General features: G+C 40.7%; 1 protein-coding gene across 2 annotated transcripts in view; it reads left to right on the top strand.

The window, feature by feature from the left end:
• Positions 1-19,731, top strand: part of LOC141805059 (carboxyl-terminal PDZ ligand of neuronal nitric oxide synthase protein) — a 73,882-nt gene extending 54,151 nt beyond the window's left edge. The window contains exons 10-12 of one of the 2 annotated variants that reach the window (XR_012599683.1): positions 1,680-2,010; positions 11,168-11,402; positions 16,376-16,516. Coding sequence is in view for 1 of the 2 variants with exons in the window: in XM_074689744.1 (XP_074545845.1) it covers positions 1,680-2,010; positions 16,376-16,919 (875 nt within the window). In the remaining variant the exon portion in view is untranslated. Of the gene's footprint in view, positions 1-1,679; positions 2,011-11,167; positions 11,403-16,375 lie in introns of both variants that reach the window. The other variant, XM_074689744.1, reaches the window with a different exon arrangement.
• The last annotated feature ends 1,168 nt before the right edge of the window (positions 19,732-20,899 follow it).

Raw genomic sequence — 20,899 nt, 5'->3', positions numbered from 1 at the left:
TGACTCACCACACTGAAGGGTCCTGAGATGATCTGTGTCGAGGTGGATTTTCTTCCTACTGAGCTGCAGAACCGTCCGGGTCTGACTCGGGGTCCAACACAAAAGGACGTATCCTACACTCTGCCATTTTATTAGTGCTATCAATGCCTTACGGTGAAGTTTTGGAAAACAGCAAACTTGCTCGGTCGGTATGGCGATTTTGTAAATACTGCCATGCTGCAAAAACCGCCCCCTGGCTCTACCCCCTCCGCCCCTCTGATAGAACTGACCAATCAGAGCACAAAGGGCTGTGACGAGCGAGGTTACTGGAGGTCATTTTCGAAATGGAGCGTTTCAACGAGATCTTCAGAATGGCCTAAAATGAGGACATTGAGAACGCTATGAAGGGACTAAATGACTTGTACTGAGGGCAGAAATGCTTTACAGGCATCCTAGTCTGGCATAGTGAAAAGGAGAAACAAGCATGATATGTCCCCTTTAATAAAAAGCACAGTCCCCCCTCTTTAAAAAAATCATCATTCAATCCTTTTTATATCTGAGTCCATACAATAAGAGGCTCATACATGCAGCACAATGTAACAAGATTAATCCCAATTCTACAATTAAGAGGATTTAACATTTAGCTCTTGTTTATACCATCTAATAGGTGTTAATTCAGAATAAAGTGTGTTACTGAGGTCATAGTTTACAATTCTATTGTCCTGAATTGAACCATGTTTCCAATAATCTCACTCCCTGCTCATTTTTTAACCCCATAATACCCAACACCCAATGAAAAATATCCCAGTATGTCAAAAAACTACACATTTAAATCTCAGTGATACACATGATGCACCACCAGAGTCAGAACTGAATGATATCACTCCTTACATAAGTATAGTTTATGTCTGAGCTTTGGCATCAGGTTTCACAGGTGTACACAGGCAATGTTTGGGTAAAAAAATGTATTTTCAGCTTAAGTTGCGTCAGTTAGAGAGCAGAAAAGGATTATTGATCTCACTTTGAAATGTTTTTGCGGTTTAACAAAGGTTTTATAATTGAATCAAGGGCCCCACATTGTGTTAAACAGCATGCACACTCGATATAACCCGATGTGTGTACTCAACATATTTTTCACAACAATAGCTCTGTATACCAAACTAATGAGAGGTTATGTAATCACTGCAGATTGAAAACTACTCTGCCACATTATCTCACACTCCCAGACACTGGGAGAGTTTTTAAGTTGTTAAACGTTTTGTTTTGGAAAAACACACGAAAACTACTTTGACGCACACACACACCTTTCTCCCACAGGAGGGAGAATTTATTTACAGAAGCTAATAAAACTGTCAGTCTGCCAAATATCAAAGAAAACTTCACAGAACAGAGCTGTGTGAGAGTGTGTGCAATCTGTGGGCGACGTTTTCCCATGTGTATCTGCACTAACACGTCATGTTCCATGCTTGGATTAATCATATTAGTTCCTCTGCAAGAAAATGCTAATCTTGCTAAGCTCAGACATGGCTGGACTAAGTGTCTACTGGAGTCATTCCAGCTGCACCGTTCAGTAACCAGAGTCAGCACTTAGAGATAGCTCTCAAAGGAAGAAAAAAGCCAACAAGTTAGAAGCAGATAAATCTTCTACATGGCTTAACTCGTATTCAGTTTGGCATTTCACCGATTTCTCTTCCCTCCAGGTGATCAGCAGTCATCCGGCAGCCCAGTTTCCACATCAGCAAAGTCTCTGTCCCTGAATCTGAAGAATCACTACAGCCAGAACCTGGACCAGCTCATCACCTCCACCCCTGCATGGCCGCTACAAACATCACCCCTTTCCCCCTCCCAGGTGGACAGTGCCGAGTCTTACCTGAACCTCCTGAACCTGGAGAACAGCACTAAACCTGACGCTTCAGTTAATGGGGACTTGGATCCCTTCATCAGAGCCAACGTGGCGGCGGAGAACAAGGAGAGCTCGGGGAGCGAGATCGTCCCCTTCACTCTGAGGAACTCTGCCAGCCTGGATGAAAAGTAAGACATCTGTTCTTCTGATTACTACAAGAAGAGGCAGTAATGATTGTTAGGAATGCACCAAAAACACTAAAGCCAATTTAAATTAAAGGGATAGTTCAACATTTTTGAAAAATGTTAACTTTTTGGCAGAGGGAATCAACATGTTCCAAACAACAGTACCAGAAACCAACATGTGAATACACCAATAGGTCAATCAAAAAAGAAGGCCTAAGGTACTTCAACCAGATAATTGTGAGAAAATTCGACTACGTTTATGCACAAATTGTTCTTATGTTGTCATTGTCCTGGTTTAGTCGTTTCAGGAATCTTGTGGCAACAAAGTAAAGTGGGAAACAGATCAAACATGTTCTGTTTTATGTAAACTTAAACCCCTAGTTTTGTCATATCTTTGAAATGGATGAAAAAGGCATTTGCAAGTACGTTTTTATTTTGGACGGCATTTTGATACCACCACTAAAAGTGTGGGTTGGGACCCCACTATGGGGGCTTTGCATCTTACCTCTATCCCTGCTGTGTCTTTCCTGCCTTTACCTTTCAACTTCAACTTTCAACTATATTTAACTTTTTGGCACTTTTCATGCAGTTCAGCAACACAAAGTGCCCCACAGAGGATAAAAACAAAACTAAAACTAAACAGAGCCAAACAGAAATAAGAAACAAGAAAAAAGAAACAAAGAAATACCATAAAAACCCCAAACCTCCCACCCCCACAAATATACCGGCACACACAAATATACACACACCCTCACGCATACACAGGCTGTCACTGAGGAGACATGGCTGGGCACCAAGATCTGAGGTGAGGAAAAAGCCAATGTCATATGTACTGTTCTGCATGCTCAGTTCTGTACCTGTGGGTCTTTGCTGCTGCTCTGCCTGCCTTGCCCAGCTAGTTTGTTTGCTAGTTTGGGCATGTTTTGGCTATTCAAAGTGCTTCACACAAGACCTATAAGGGGATACCGTTTGGGGCATCGATGTGGTTCGCCCTCAAGCGAGTGGCAAGAGTTCAAATCCAGCTTGCGGCCTCTTTCCTGTATGTCACTCCCCACTTCACCCTGTTCCTGGTTCTATCCACTGTCCTGTCCTCTGGTTGACCCTTTAAAGGTCCGCAACAAAAGGCATAAAACAAAGCACTTAACATGTATAAATCAAGTCATATTGCACAAAGCTACAAACACTGTCAAGTCATACCTCAACCAAAGTTTCTGTTCGTTTGAGTAATACTTGAGTTTCAACTCTGAGCCAGTGTCCTAAATACCAATATTACCACCCCTGAACACGTTTCACAAGTGCTCCCTTTGTTATGAAGCCAGAACGATTCAAATAGACCTTGTAGATGTGGAAAGATACTCTTTTTAATTTAGGTTTGTCATTTTTCTAGCAGAGACCCAATAAGAATCCAGGGCTTAAAGGGTTAAAGTCATAAAAAGTCATAAAAATAACTTAATAAAAATAAAAAAGGAAGAGGAGGTGTGCTCTGCCTGCTTCAGATTTTGGTGTTTCACATAGACATGTCTGCCAAATAAGCCTTATATTTGATGGACACACATGAGGAGGAAATTCCATTAACCTCACCGCCAGAGAGCAAAGATTGCCCAAAATGTTGAACTGATCCTTTGATGTCTGTATGTCTTCATTATGTGATCCCTGTTGGTGTGTAAGAAGTTACCAGGCCACACACATGCACACACTCTCAGTGACACATACAGCTTGTAGCCTTTAGCGTTATTATCACAGAACAGCTCAGCTCAGCAGAAACAGCCCTGAGGTAATGAAAGTAAAATCATGGAGAAGCTTTTGTGTCAGAAAAACAAAGCGTGGAAAAAGAGAATCAGAGATATTTTAGAGAAACATGGAAACCTCATCAGCTGTATCTTGGTCCCTGGGACTTTGTTTGTGAAGTAGCTGATTTAAAGATGTTAAAACACATTCAGAGGGAGTGAATGGAATAATTTATAAGGAGTGCTTTTCAAGGAAGCTCTTTTTCTAAATGTCTCAGTGTATCCACTGAAGCGCTTTCCTCAACTTTACCTCTGACTTAATGCCTGAGTGTTGCACAGCTCTGTGATACCCAAGCAGCTTATATCCTGATCGCATACACGTATGAAGCTACAGCATGTAATGACTTTGTAATGAGCTTTTTAATGAGCTTTTAATCTCTGTAAAGCCTCCGCAAAGAGCAGGCATGGTAAAGGAAAGAACATATTTACCACATGAGATCAAGCAGGAGTCAGTCTTTATTCTTCTTCCCTCCTCCACCTCCTTCCTTTACAAACTTTTCTCATTAAAATCTCAAAGGAGGACACTTCAAAGTTGATTTTTAGGCAAAGAGGATAAATAAGATGTCAGAAGTGACTGTGTATTTGTCGTGTATGTCTGCGTTTGTTTAATGTGTTTTTCTGCAGCTTAGCTCCTAACAGCCTCACTTACATCCTGTGGTTTCCTGCTGCACAAACTCCCAGCCAATCCCCGCTCTTATCCCTTCACAACATGAAACTCTACCCAGCTACATGTCCAAATATGTTTCTCTTTTCTCCTTTTCTTTCTTCCTTCTTACCCAACATTTCCATTTGAGCCTTAGTTGCATTCCCACATGCACACCATTTTACCTTTATTTGTGTTATATAACAACCTGCAGCTCCTCTTTTCCTCCTGAGCTCCTCTCTGCCACCACATTTTTTATTTTCTCTCTCAGAGGCTTAAAAAAAAAGCAGTAACTGAGAAACGCTCACAGCGGGACATTTTTATGTTTCCCTTCAAAAGTGACTCTCTGCAATCCTCCTCCCTCTTTAGCTGGCTTTAATTCGCCTCATTTCCTGCATGACATCACTTTTCCATACACACATAACACAACACAGGATGATATTAATCATAAAATGCTGGTTTAGTAAACAAAGGGGCTGTAAACATAATGGAAAAAATGCTTTTTGCTTATTTTATTATTTGAAAACAACTCTGACCTTTCAGTGTTTGGAATAAGAGCGTAATGAAGCTTGTGTTACTCAGCCCTACGTAATAATCTCTGGAAAAATAAGACCCTGACCGTGGAAAATTCAGCTTTATTGGGTCATTTCCAAACCTCTTTGTATTACCTCTCCTGCAGTCACACTCTTCTCCTCTCTCCCTGAGCACAAGGCAAATTTTATTGCTTCCATTTGCTTTTGTTTTCTGGATTTTCCCCAGCGAATCAATGTTTACAGCCTCAGTGGCCTTGTTTTATGTCCTGCGATCCAGCAGACACACACTCCTTTGCCATCCTTTCACACTGTCTCACCTTCTCCTCCTTCCTCCTCCTCCTCTTTCTTTCTCATCATCCAGCTTGAGATGACCTCCCAGGTCCACGTCTGGTCAAGCAGAACAGTCGGGTGTGACCTCACATTATGAGTGCAACTAAGCTTTAAATCACACAAGTTATCATCCATCGTGGATCATATTAATGTACGCTCTCACACTGGCCATCTGTGATATATGATCAGTGCATATGGTGTGTTGGCATTGAACAATACTAGTCACACTTTACACAACAAACAAAGAATGGAAGATTAAAATAGGATGTTGTAGTAGCCTTAAAAACAGTTTGTGTGCCAAGTATTGAAAGATGCTGTTTTTCTACTCTGTGATTCCCCAGCTTCCTTTCTGTCAGACAGAAACAAAACTGAACTTTCGGCTAACAAAGAAAATCAAGTTGTTTCTTGTAGAAGAAAGACAAGCTTAAGCTTTGCAGCGCTGCATAGGAATGCACGTGCAACAACGTTCCAATCACAGGCAATAATTGATGCAAGCTGCTCTCATTACCGTAACTCTTCAACCAAATGGGCAAGAAAAAAAAAATCACAGTTTCTGGAAAAAAAGAGAAGATGAGTTTTCCAGGCGCATGTCTGACTTTTTTAAGGGCCAAAATGGTGACAAGAAGGCCCAGTGATGTCTAACACATCAACAACAATGCTGCTGTTCAGATTCAGCATATATGAAATTTAGGCAAGGCACATGTCATACTACATGACAGGAATGAGTCATTCAGAGAGATTCACCCAAGACTTTATTGTACGATGACAAAGGGCAGAAGAAACACGTTAAAAGGGGACAAAAAAAACTATTTAAGCAGACATGTAGAATAAAAGCTCAGAATAAAAGCTGCTATACTCCTGCCATCATGTTGGACTTGGTTCCAGATATTTGGAGCACAAATCTGCTGTATTCAGCAGTACTAATTTAGAATCTGGTCTCTGACTGCAACTTCAGAATTCTTATTGGTTTTTACAGCAACAATAATAATAGAATAATAATAAACTTTATTTGTACAGCACTTAAAAAAACATTGGTTTACAAAGTGCTTTGACAGCAGGAACACGAGACAACAAAGCACAAAAGTTTAGAAAAAAGGACAACCGAAGACGGTTAAATAAAATCAAAGAGCATTTAAGACAAACAAAAATGGCAAAATGAAATATAAAGAGATCATAACACAAAAAGAACTTCAACCCCAAAAGTGGGCACAACAGACCAGGCCCAGCCACTAACCATAGACACAGAGGAGACCCCGACCTCACAGGGCTGGAGACACAACACACCAGGGTACAGCAAAAAACAAGTGCAACTGTACCCTGATGGTGTTAACTAACATGGGGCGGGACCATGTCCAGTGACTCCAGCCCCATTAACCAAAGGGCCCCCTCCATAAATCATAGGAACCCAGACAATACAGGAACACTGCTACATAAAATGAGACCGTGAGGACCACAAGAAGGTTAGAACACAAGTAAATAAATATTTTAAATTAATAAATAATATACATTAATAAATGAATAAAAATAGGAAACAGCAATAAAACAAATATTGATAATTTAAAAGACAGAACAGTAACACAATTAGCTTAAAAGTCTTCAATATAAGATTAAAAGAATGACGGAAGATGAAGCAAAGATAAACAATCTGAATAAAAGTGATTAAAGACACCAGTCTGTTAAAATAACAGAAGTCAATCAAAGACGAAGAAACTAAAATTATTGGAGCAATTCCTACAAGTAAGAAGATAAAAAAGGCTAAAACACAAATAAAAGAAAAGGAGACTAAAACACAGAGAAGGGAGCAAAATAAAATAAAGACTAAAAGGACTAAAAAGACGTCATCACATAAAAGCAGTTCTTTAGAAGTGAGTTTTTAAACGTCACTTAAAAGAAGCTACAGACTCCACATGCCGTATGTCCTCTGGCAGGCCGTTCCAAAGTGGAGGAGCTTTGGTGGAGAAAGATCATCTTTAGTTTTGAGCCTTGACTTTGGAACAACCAGGAGGCCTTGGCCAGAGGATCTAAGGCTGCGGGCTGGCTATAAGGAATTAAAAGTTCTGAGATATAGCTGGGGGCCAAGCCCATGAGTGATTTAAAAGTTATCAATAAAATCTTAAAATCAATTCTTAAACTGACACGAAGCCAGTGGAGAGATGCTAAAACTGGAGTGATGTGATGTCTTCTACTAAAACCAGTTAAAAGCCAACACTGAGAAAAAGCTGTTTTTTACACTGATCAAGTCGAGGTCTTACTGGTATATGAGTCCTTAAATCTTGGGTGTGTTCTTTATGTGATGGCAGTTCAATTTAGTAAGTTTGAGTCTGAGACAACACTTGCGTCTGACTCGGTCAGTAGTTTGCAGCTGAAATAACTGGAGCTATGCAACTTTTAATCTTCAGCTTTGCTTCAAAAACAAGCTGCCACAGGTTTATCTGGAGGAAATAAAGCAATACTACTGAAGATGAAAAAGTTTATAGCTTATTGTCTTGTTTTGCCCCCGCAGTCGTTGAGAAATCTCATTCGCATTCCCCAAAGTGAACAGATCTTCCATAACATTCATGATCTGGCAAACATTAATACAACATCTACACAACACTCCATGTAGGTGTGTGATTCAGATACTGAGATATAAAGCCCCCAAGCCATACTGCAACATGCCCACACAGAGCAGAAACCAACACATATGGTGTTCAGCTTACATGAACCTCCAACATCCATCTATATATGATTCGCGGTGAGTCATGTTTTCCTTCAGTAAGGTATAGCCTGCGCTCTCTGTCTGACAGTATTAACTGATGCATAATCACATTTCCTGACCTATCAGGCGATCTGTCTTCCCCTCCATCCTTCATTTTCTTTCCCTCCCCATCATTAACATCATTTTCTGTATCAGAGCTGAACCGGCAGTATCGTTAGACGCTAATGCTGTAGCACAGATTGTATGATTGGGGCGTAATGGTTGATGGATTCACTGTGTTACAGAGGAGCTGTGTTTTCAGACTCATGTCTGGTTTATTGAGAGAGCAGTGAGTCAATTTGTTTGCAATTAAATGATATCTGACAAGGACTTTGTCAGTCTGTTAATTTTTGGTATTTGTGTTTGCAAACTTAACGACTGTATTGCCATCATACTCCTCCAGACTCCCACAATGATCCACCTACACATTGAAACCCTCCACACAGACTTATCACACACTTTGACGGGTGTTATTAGAAAGCAAGCTCCTTTCACAAAGGCCCTGTGTCCTCTCTTCAAGTTCGAACCTCCTGCTTGTTTCTTTCAGCTGCTTTCTTCTGTTTGTCCGTCTGAAAGGTTGAAGTATTGAAGATTTTATCAGAAGCTGTTCTTTTCAAAGACATCATTCAATCAGGAGTCTAAAGTGTTTTACTGTTTTTTCCCTGGCTTTACCTACTTGTTTGTAGAGCTCCCACTGTTTTTTCTTAAAACATTTTTCTGCAAATACTGAAAAGTCACTTAGCATGCTGTTTATGACTCATACTGTATGAAGTGCAGACACAGTGGGGAGTCATTTTTATTTCTAACACACCCTTGCCACTTTTATCTGTACATCGATTTTTTTCAGCTTAAAATTAACCCAATTACAAACTTTAAACTCTGCAGTGAGAAGCCTGAAACTTGTCTCTAAAGCTTTGAGTGTTTTTCCTTCGGCTCCCTGTTTTCATCCACTTAATACTTCAGTTCTTAAAGTTCTCTGACCTTAAGGCAAATATTGGTACCCCAGTCTTCAGTGGATTGATTGATGAGTGGAGCTATTTCTTCTAAAGATCCAATGTATTTATTTAATATATGTTTTAAAAAGTCAAAGGACATAGATTGCTTTGAACAGCTGAACTAACTTGTCCAAGTCTCTGAGAAGTTCAAAGTCAGTGTTGATAAGGCTAGAGGCTTTTATTACAACTCCCACGGTAGTTTTTAGCAAAAACATTGACCAAAAATAATTTAGTTTAGTGGACACTGCGGCCAAGTTGTAGAGAAAGACTTCACCATGGGGAATAATAATAAAACGAAGACTCAAGTAACTTTCTTGCTGTGTTTTTTCCCCCACAACATAAAAGTTGAAGGATTTTAAAGCAACTTTAGTTCTCATCCGCCTCAGTGTTTTTTCTTCAGCTGAGGCTCATTGGTGTTCATTTCACTTCCTAAATTAACAAAGGAAACTTACAGTGCAATACAAGCTTAAAGAGCTAGTTTAACTGAGGTTGTATGTTTTGGAATTTTTCAGTACTCTTTTGTACTCTTTTTTTTTTCTCTGCTTTTCTGTTTCTGCGCTGTTTTAATGTCCACTTAACATCATTTCAATCTGTTTTCCGAGTGTATTTGCCATTTGCAGAGCTAGAACCACCAGTCTACCAGGGTTGTATCTGTATTTTTGAATACTCCAAAAATTATTTAAAAAAAAACAAAATCAAATAATTTGTGTGACTATTAGCTCATCTTAATTTTTTCAGCAGTTTTCATTTGCCTCTGGTTATTATGTGATGTAACTGTCAATGGAGCTTGTAGGGCAACTGAGAACTGTTTGCTTTAGGGCATGAAATAGAAAAAAAAAGAGACTTCTGCAGCACCAAAAGGCTCTGTGAGGAATTTCTACATATATGAACAAAAACTAAGGTTTAGTAAAAACTTGGCTTGATAAAACTAGAATATAAAAACATAGATATGTCTATTTGTATATTGTGTCTTGCCTCCAACAACTTTGCACCTCATTATTCTCGCAAAGCTGTGAATGGTTATCAGTGACTATCAGATAGTATTTTTGCTTGAAATACAACATCCAAATGTATGTGCTGGTCACTTATTTAGTGGTTTAGTGGTAAGTGGTTTTATGCCAACTTCATTGGGCATAAAGGACTATTTGGTGACCAAGTGTTTTTCCAGGATATAGACTCTGTGGGCACTTGCACCCACTACAGTGAAGACGTGACTCTTACCAAGGGGTGCTTTTGTTTTGAAGCAAATAAATAGAGATCATATCTTCTTTTTAACACCACTTTACTTTGTTCAATACACAAAGTGATGAGGTACTGTACTTGTTTACAGTTGCGTAGCGCTGTTGTTTGAAATGTGGCGACATGCAGACTTTAACTCAGTTTGTACCGTGGTTTAGTACAAGGCTATATTTAGCACTAGTCACAGCCCAGTGCTCTGTGATGTGTCCTACTAGTGCTCATCTACCAACTCCAACCTCACCGAGCAGAGCAAACATAATCTGGCTTTTCATTTTAAAGATAGACTCTCACATTTGAACAGATCCCGGCTACATGTGGGTTGGAATTAACATTATCACAAAAACACAAACATATCTAGGAGTTAGACTTTTTTTAAGATCACTGAAAAGTTCATTGAGGTATTGTAATTCAGTCTACGCATAACTTAATCTCCATTTTCTTGATTAAAAAATGCCAAACCAAGGTGACTGAGACGGAAGACCCTCTCAGCTTGAGCTACATTCCTGGCTAGTGGCTCATGGCTGCACTAAAACTCGGAAATAACACACAAACAGGACACCAGCATAATAAAAATATTGATTTTTCAAACTGTCTTTAGTCATTCTGGTTCCAACTAGCAAGAATTATATTCAATCTTGATTCAACTGAATGCTGTTTAATCTGCAACAATAAATATTGGATTGGTTAGTTCTGGGAACAAAATTGGCCACATTCTTTGTCCTTTTTTTGAGTAGATTTTTTCTGGGTTTTTTTTTTGGGGAACCCTTAGGCACATTTTTAACTTTGACATGACCTTTTTCTTCATGAAAACATTCAAAATAACAAACAGGGATTTTGACTTACTAGTCCCCTCCATCGCTCCCTGATCCTCTAATTGTTGCCTCTCTTTGGTACAGGTGCGAGGACCCTCTCCTGCTCTTCCTCTTCCTCCTCTAACCATCCCTCATTTCCCTGTCAGCTCGCTCAAACACACAAACTGAACCCCCAGAAAATTATCCATTCTTGCTTCCATGCCCTTCCATGACCCTCTTCTCGTTTCCTGCACCAGCCCGCCTCTGCTCCTCCTCTTCCTCCTTCTCCTTCTCTTCCTACTCTTCCTCATCTCCTCTCTGCCCCTTCTCCTCCCTCTATGTGAGTATTACTCATGACTACCAGCATGTGGAAGCAGCGTTTTTGTGGCACAAGCATGAGGCTGTGCATGTGGTGGATGAACAGTCAGTGAACAATCAGTGTGTGGGTGTTTGTTGGGCTTGTGTGTCCGGTGCTGTCTCTGCTAATGAATGCATAATAAACTCCATTTCCATTCGGATGTGATTCTGCATATTCATAACCATATTAGCACTGAGTCAGCCAGCGAGTCACAAACGTCCATGCATGGGAGCACCTTCTGTGTCGTTGCCTCACTTTACTGACTGTGTACGCTTGTTTTTTGTTCAGCATAGAACTTTTGCCGGAAAAAAAAAATGTTCCTGTCAAGATCTGGTATTATTTTGTCAGTGGAGGTTCCACCTGAGCAGAAAAGCTGTTAAAGCAGCATCAGACGTACCTCCTGATTCACCTGTCCTACACACACTTTGTCACTCCAGAATGTGTGTTACACTTGAGTCCCTGTTTTTTTTTTTTGTTTTTTTTTTTTTAATGCATGTTTTACATTGACTCTACCTATAAAACAGTCCTCTTGAAACACAATGTGTTCAGCCAATCAAAGAGCAGCATGGGAGGGTTTAAGATTTCAAATTCTTTGACTGAAGCTCACAAAGATAATGTGGGGTATAAAACTCAACAACAGAAAATCAATCTGATGTATTCGCTCCACATCCTCATTTAAATATTCCTAACAAAGTGAATCATATGTTTTCATTGTGATCTGTTATAAGTAAAGCAGTGTAGTAATCAAGTCATTAAATCTCAAGTCTGAATTAGGTCTCTAGTCCCAAGTAAACAAGTCAATACCATCAGAGATGAACCCAAAGCCCACGTCGAAACTCCACTTCCTGTCTGTATTACCTGATTCCGAGTTTAGATCAAGTCTCATGTTCCCAGGTGTACAAGTCCAAATCACCAAACTTTGAGTCAATTCAGTCAAGACTCAATTGAGTTCAAATCTATGGCAGAATCAACTCAACAAGTCAAAATCTGTGACAAGTCCCCGATGCCAGACATCAAATCGATGTCCAAATTACATTTATTTAGTGTAGGGTCAGGGGTCCCTAGTCAACAAGTCCAAGTTACAAATAGGATCTAAGTCTCGTGTCTACAGTACTTGTTGCCAAAGTCCAAGTCTGTATGGGGTCCCCAGTCAAGTCTTGACTAGCCACTTCACAAATCCGAGGCACCAAAGAAGAATCCAAGTTCCATACATTCAGCATTGTCACAAGACTCCAAGTTAATTTTGGGTCCACAGTCAAGTTTTGAGTCCCTAGTGTGCAACTCTAAGTGACCAAAGGAGAACCCAAGTCCTTGTTACTCGAGTCCAAGTCTTTGTTTGTACCTCAGTACAGTCTCCAGTCCCTAGTGTACAAGTCACCAAAATCCAAATCAAGTCTGTTAAGACTCTACTTGTGGAGTCAAAATCCTGTTAAGGCCCCTGGGCCATACCCCTATGGGTTGTAGCTCCAGATACCCAGGTCTGAATCTCTGTAGAGTCTCTACTTCCCAGTGTACGACGAGTCCAAGTCAACAAGAAAGTTTCTTGCCCCAGGTCTCGTTACTTGACACCAAGGCTATGTTAGTTCCCTAGTGGAGTCTTATGTCACAAGTTAACTTGTCCAAGTCACCAAAATCTGTTGGTCAATTATTGGGTTAAAATTAATGCCAAATCCCAATAACCAGACTTCGTGTCCAGTTGTCAGTTTCTCATGTCTGAATTCAAGTAGAGTCTTCAATGCAAGTCACCAAAGATGAATCCAAGTTTCATGTCCCAAGTCCTTATGCTGAACTAAATCACAAATAACAGTAAATTAATTTGACATTAGTTGATTAATTTTTTATTTCAAACCTAAATCAAAGGTTGTTTTTATTGTGGAAAAGTGCATTCAGATGTCCCTCTCAATCAAATTTATGAAGTTTACACAAATTGTCTGACAAGTTGTTGTCTTCTGCCGACAGACTCCAGTTTTACAGCATCGTGCTTAAATGAGCTGAGGAAGATATAGGTGCCTTGGTTTGTATTTTAAATGAATGAAACCGGCTGGGTGGAGAGACAGAGATGGAGTCATAAAAGAAAGAGCAGAAGCAGAAAAGACACAGCAGAGGAAGATAAGTCAGTTAAGTGAGGAGGAGTGTCAGTGTGATAGAAGAGGGAAGTGCTGACTCAGAGTTATGATAATGGGGCAGCCTGCTCCTTGATCCAGCTGCAAATTCATCTCCACAGCTCAGCAGTGAGGAAGAAGAAGAGGCAACCACAGCTGAATGCAGCTCGTCCTTAAAGACTTTAATACACGAGGGAGGGAAAGAGCACCAAGTATCCATCACACAGGAACAGCATGTGGGCATCTCAATCACACATTGTCACATATCTTATGTAACCTTTGAAATTTATCAAATTGTGTTCCTGACAAAGACTTTGTTGTGTCACTTTATTTACTGTTATTTTGCTCGTAGTAGGTTATTCCTATTAATACAAGCCTTTAGGACCACTGGCCAATGTCTTTACGTCTTGAGACGTTCAACGCAGCTGTAAGTTAGCATAAAGCGCTACCTACCAAGTACCTTCTCCGTTTATTGCTCACCATCAACTTCAGAAGCAAAAACGTAATCAATGTGATGTTGATTTGTTAAAAAACACACGTTAAAATTGATACATTACATTAGTCTGGCTAAAACTGAACTGATATATGATTCATGCTCCATGGTTAGCATGCCAGGCTTCAACTCCCTGAGGTGGAATAGCAGCATTAATGCACAGCAAACAAAACCACAGCATAAGAAGAAGAGGTAAACAGAGGTTTTGATAGAAGCCAGCTAAAAGGAGGCTCATAGCCACGTAATCTAGTGGAGGCGGATATACTTTAGCTAACAACGGTTAGGTATGTGCACGCGAACATACTGATTGTTAACTGATTGACATATTCATTTCTCTTTGAAGACACAAATCAAAGCTAAATTATCCCTTGACGGCAAGTAGCTCACTGCAAAAACTGAAAACCGGCTCGTTTGGGTACTTGAAATGATATTGTTTTCCTACAGTTTATTATTTTTTCAGTGCTTTACTTGCCGTGCCATATTCATTTGTCTTTGCACTAGTTTCCTTGTTAATTTTTTTTTTTTAAATTGGTGTTGGGATGTTCTGAGCAGACTTTTTTTCTAGTCCTTTAAATATAAACTAAAATTCTGACTAGTTACAAGAAAGAAGACTTATTGTCTTTCCCAGTGTGGCTAACATTAGCAGAGCTAGCACCACCAGTCTTGAGTCATGAGTCTTTATTTTCAAATATTCAAATAAACATGTGCTTTAAAAAAAATATGTAGAAATAAGACTTGTCAGGTGAATGTGGCTCTTATTAAGGGCCCATTTATTCTCACTTTATGTACGAAAATGTATACATCCTTTTCAAATTATGTTACTGTAACTGCTTACTAACTTCTATGCGTCCTTTAATGTGGCATTGCTGTTTTACAATACATCCACCAGGGGGCAGCCCAGAGTCAGAAGTTTCTGACAAAAACAAACTGAAAAACAAACATGGCAACTCTGGAGGAGGTATTGCTGTTGTACCCCTTGCATAAAAGACAAAACACAGAGGCAGCGTTGTAGGAGACCACGGTTGGGGAGGCTGTTAAATACATCCCTAAAGTCCCGCCGTTAAATCTACCTGTCTCACTAAGACTTAGAATTGGGAAGTAACAGCTACAGACAATGCCACCAGTTAACGGTGGCGACAATATGGACCAAATAAACACAGAGCACGGAATGAAGGCTCCGTCTGGATCTGTATCCAACGTTGAGCATAAATAGGCCCAAAGACTAATAAGACAATTTCACTATAAAAAGACAAAAATAGGCTACTACTTCTCTACTCTGGGCTACACCAGAAAACATCCGTATCCACACTTAGAGGTTTCGTCCTCTGGGATTCATGAATGCATCGATCAGAATTCATTCCACTAAATGGTTTTCAGTTTGACTTCAGATCTTTGTGTTGCTTGAAAAAATGGTTTGATCGCCAAAGTCAGAGGCTTCTTCATACAATCATACATTTGGAGATAAAGTATTTTTGTCTGCATCACAGTGGTTGACACACCAGACATTCACGAAGCTGTTTCTATATCCAATGCTGCTGCTGTTGTTATAAGAGAAACGGTCTCCTCTGCTGAAGTCAGGGTTCAAACTGTGTTTACCCTTCAATCCCACATGGACCATCTGTTAGCGGAGGAACACAATCATCTCTGGAGACAGATTCTGCACCATTACCACAAGCCTGTCATTACTGCATCCATTGACACCAGCATCCAGAAGCGGAGACAGTAAATGCATCAGCGAGTCATATAAGTTCATTACAGAGACCAGGAATCAAACCTGGACCGGATCTCACAGGGGAACGAAGTTAGCAGCCACCAGTACAATACAGATGGGAGGAGTCAGGAGCGAAGTGAGGCTTGTTAGCGGGTTTGTGTCAGGATTCATTTTCCAGCAGGATGGTTGCGATTGTGTGTGGATGTTGCGCGCACTGATGCTTGTCGAGCCATTTCTGTGGTACAATCAAGGAGGCTGCTGTGGAGCTATTTCTGGACCAGAAGGAGGGGGAAAGCCTGTGGCTCCTTTCTCACTTCCTTAGCGCCCACGCTTTTATTTTTTATCTTCAGTTCTCTTTCTTTGCCTGTCTGTCTATTTTCACAACAGAGGAACTGTGGGGTGTAGATAAATCCCCAGAGAGCTGAAACAACAGAGGGACACAGAGAACAGAGAGTTGGTGTCTGTGTGCTGACAGTTTGAGTCACATTATGCTGGGTTAATGGGGTTTAATGTGACTGATGGAGGGGAAAACTAGCTTTGGGCGTGCAAAAGATATACAAATGAGCAATATTAGAGACTGAGTTATCTATGTCTAAATGTCAAATCCAAAACATTTTTAGATGCAGCTAACCAGTGTGCCTGTTTTCAGGTGTATCATCCCCAAACTGGACCCACCTCCCCCGTCCTTGAATCGAAAGCGAGCCAGCAGGATGCTGTCACCAGGGTCAGAGGTCACAGCCACAATCAACCCCGGAGACGTCACCACTAACGAAGCTGCCCCCAGCCGCAGCAGCAGCCTCTCCTTCCCGGACGTCACCCCCAGCTCCCTGTCATCGGCGGACTTCCACTCCCTCTGCAACGGCGAAAGCAGCTCCTGCTCTGCCAGCGAGGACTCCGGCGTGCGCTCCGAGACCAAATCCCTGCTCTCGCCGCTGAGAGACGACGAAGACCTCTTCGGGGACCGTGGGACGTTCATGACGGCGTCCAGTGGCTGCGACAGCCCGCTAGAGGACAGGTGTGAAGCAGCTTTCCCTTCCTCTGAACCCCCGACGCTCGTCTCGGATTCGGACACCTGCGAGCAACCACAGCCCGGCTCTTCGCCCATGAACGAAACCTGCCTTCACATCAGCTTTTCAGAGGATGAGTTGCTGGAGAGCAACCAGGAAGACGCTAATATCCCACAGAGGAGCTAAATGGAGACATCCTACTGTCCTCCAATCAGATTTTAATGCAATACTTCTTATCAGACTCCTCAATGTTTGCACTGGGAACTGTAACTTTTCCGTCCACTTGTGACACACTGTAGACAAACAGCAGCATATACCAGCTACTGAGAATAACCCATGGTATAAATTATTAGCCGACGTACAGATTTAGTATTTTTGTAATGAATTTAATGATCTAATTTACTTTATAGAGACTAGAATGTTCAGCAGTTTCATGTAGCAGGTCTGGCACTGTTAAAGTCACTTGTTATTTACGTTAGAATTCAAAAGGAAATGAGGGAACACATTTTATTTTTGCTAGTTGTCAACATGAAAAATGTTATTTTTTATGATGCTACTCCGTGATGCAAAGACAAAGCGATGCATGATGTTACTGATGTTGGGAAGAACCTCGTCTCCTGTAGAGCACCTGAATGAAAGATGGAGAGAAAAGAACAAGAAAGTGAGATAGAAGGGTAAAAGGGATGGTTGATAGTTTTTGGTTTATACACATCCATTTGAGGCTGTGTCGTGTGTTTTCTGTTACCAAGGTTGAGTGGGTTTTAGTACGTTTCACGCTACTTCTGTGACTGGAATAGCTGAATGGATTTTGAGGTCCGTGCTAGATTGTTTAGTTTATGGATCCAGTCCTTCAAAATAAAATGATTTCTGGATGTAATTTAAAAGATTTTGGTTCAGAGAAAAAGTTCAGGGTGAGAGCAAACCCTCAGAAAAGATCCACACACAAAGAGCTAATGGCCTTTAAAGCTGCGGGTCGCAGCTGTCTGAGTGGGGAGCCTGTTATGAAATAAACCCACAGACTCAATGTGAAGAGAAGTGGGTAATCAAAGAGGACCTCAGAGAGAGTATGTCAGAGGGATTTATTTTCCTCTTCAGCCTTTTATTTTGTAAAATATTGAATTACTCACAAATCTGTTTCACTCCACTGCAATCAAGAAAAACCTGATCTTTTGTCCATGTGGATTTTCTTTTTGATCATTTTTTGAAGTAAACATTGTCGAACTGAGGCTATATCCACACTTTTATGGATATTTCTAAAAACAGTTTTCTCAAATAAAATACTGTTCACACTAGAAATTTTCGAAATGCAGAAAAAGTTGAAAATGCCTGCATATGTGTACCAGGCCAGCAGTGGGTGCTGTAATCATAATTGGAAATTTAAAAACTACTAGGATGTCTGCATGACAACCAAGGGGCAACATCCGGTCAGTTAAAATGAAGCCTTTGCGGAAGTGCTAAAAGTTGTTGTTCATTGAGAATCCACTTGAGGCTGGCTGCAGAAAGACCAGAAGTCACATACACACCCAGCCATAAAAACTGACTTTTAAAAAGCAACTTTAGAGCCGGGTTCAAAAAACAGCTTGGGTCTAAAACACTGATTTCACTATCGGCACACACTGTACGGTGAGTGAATTTTTTTATTATTACTCGGCAGTTTAGAAGTTATTAGAATCGTTTTATTGTCCAATCAGAGACACATCTCAGGTCATGTGACTGGCAGGGGCCCTGTACCTGTTCAAAAGGAAACTCACAGCCAGTGTCACTATTAATCATCATCGTGTCACGTGGCATTAGCTAACTGCAAGTCTATTAAAGCTCCTATGAGGAACATTCTGTCGATTTTGGCGCCCCCTGTGGTCACACCTTTGCTTCTTATCTTCTTGGTGATTAAGGCTGAGATGTATAACTAGTGTTTTGACCAGGAAATTTTATATCGCTATTCCAGTCAAATCATAATTTGTATATCATATGGACGCAGCATCTGTGATGTCACCCATTTATTTCGATGGAGGCTGTATTTGTAAATGTAGAACTCAACTTAGCCGTTCCTCAGGTTAGGATAAGGTAACGAGTTGAGTCTTAATCCTCTTTGCAGGCAAATAGAAGGTGCCCACCTGTCAGTCAGGTCACGACATATCCTATAAATCAGCAAAACTTATAAGTTTGACAATCAGGAGTTTATAACTGTGTTCATTTTTGCTGTTATTATCAGCTTATGGCTTGGTGTATGTGCTTTCCAGAGTTTCTACTGCTAGCCTCATCAGGTTTTTAAAAGAGCTGCTGATTTTAGCTCTCTCTTAGCACACTTATGTATTTGCTTCATATTTTTGGACCAGAGGTAGCAGTACAAGCCAAATGTACTCAAAACTTTACAAAGTAGTCTTTTCTGCTGTGTGTTTGTTTTAAGGTTGACACAGCAGTGGTTTCATAAATTAGCCTCTTTAGAGAAATGGACTAACAGTGTTGTTTGTGTTGGTTACACCACAGAGAAGTATGGAGATCAGTTACAGTCTGTTTGGTTGTTAGAGAAAAACTCCTCACAGGAGCTTTAATATTAACATGAAGGAAAAAAAAAAATCAAATCTGTGTTCTGACAAAATTTTTCCCTCTGAAATTGAATACAAAAAGATTTTCCTTTGTTTTTATTTCATATTTTAAAATTTCAGCACAAACTTCGAGGAAGAACTGTGTGAGATAATAACTTGTTTCAGGAGGTGAGTCGAACGTGTTGAGGTGTTCATTTGCTGATGTCTGTGGGAAGAAACTTTATAGCTTTGTAAGTGGTTTTTGTTTTTCTTAATAAAGCGCACAGGTGTAACTTTTGACAAGTAGAAGTGGCGTCAAATCGCCGTAAGAGGAAAAGCAGCGGGGGTGTGAAGGGAGAAAAGAGGGTGTAAAGGTGCAGCTCACAGAGGCGAAGTGTTTGACACACAGGTACGAGGCTTTTCCCAACATCACGTGTGGCAGGAAGCTTTGACAGCAATAACACATGGATGAAAAAAACAATAAAAAGTTGAAGAAAAAAAACTGTTATATTCCTTTTTTTCAATATGAAGATATACAAATGCATGTTCCTTTTTTGTTATGTTGAATGCAGAAAAGGGAAAAATGATGTGTTAGTAGGTTTTAAATGAAACCTCTGCTAGCTTTTCTGCCTTGTCTGCAAGTCTGACAGGTTCAGCTGAGGTAATCATTACAAAAGGGGCTCCCAGTTAGATTCAAGTGCAACTATTAGAAAAAATAAACACTATTTTTTTCTATTTGGTTTAAACAGAAACAAGCTCTGCCCTTTTCCTTTGGAATAATTATGCCCCTTTACCTTCACATTTGGCATTTCTAAAACTCTTCCTGACATTTTTCATGCCTGCTCGACACGTTCTTGTCGCTTTCTCTTGACTTTTTGGAGCAGATTTTTTCTCTGCTATCCCAGAGCGTACACAGCCCACCTCTGCAGTGCTCAGCGTCGCCTGGGGGCAGGAGCAGGTGACTGACAGGCCTGATGTGTTCAGGGCCTCAGAGGGTTGCAGTAATGAGAGTGGAGGCAAATAAGAAACTCTGCAGCTCAGAGGTTTTAGAGCTGTTATTTCCACTACACCTCTCTGATCTCAGGAGTACAAACACCACCTTTGGTACTGGCTAAAAAACCAAGAATTGATGCTCGATATATTTTACTCAAAGCGACTTTGTGTCCTCCTTTAACCTGGAGTTTCCTCACCTGGCTGATCAATAATGCAGGATGTCTGCGAAGCTCAGGATAGCAGAGGCTGCCCCCTCCACTTCTTCTCCCCCTTCTCCTGAGAGGTGGCCTCACTCTGCTCCAGTTCAATACCAGACTGCATCTGATCTCAGATCAATCCCATGCACCTGCAGAGATGGATCACAGCTTGACATGGACCGTTAAACCTCAGCTGTGTGGCTCAAAAACGACAGTCCCTTATGAGCCTATTAACGGTGCTGAGAAGTCATTAGTGTTTGCACGGACAGGAGCGAGCCCGTCACTGATCAAAGCTTTGTGTGTGAGGATGCTGATCACAGACACGGGGATCTACACACCTGATCACGTCTTTTCATTTTAACAGCTGCCAGAGGACAGATAAGACCACAGAGCTTCTTTTCATGTGCCTTCAAAGAGATTTTCTTACTCATTCATAACTGTGAGAGTACGA

Source organism: Halichoeres trimaculatus, unplaced genomic scaffold (assembly GCF_033239565.1).
Source record: "Halichoeres trimaculatus isolate MK-OKI-2021-1 unplaced genomic scaffold, fHalTri1.1 fHalTri1_scaffold_16, whole genome shotgun sequence".
Classification (NCBI taxonomy): Eukaryota; Metazoa; Chordata; class Actinopteri; order Labriformes; family Labridae; genus Halichoeres; species Halichoeres trimaculatus.
Note: the sequence above shows the minus strand (reverse complement) of the source record. Positions and strands in the feature narration are given on the sequence as shown.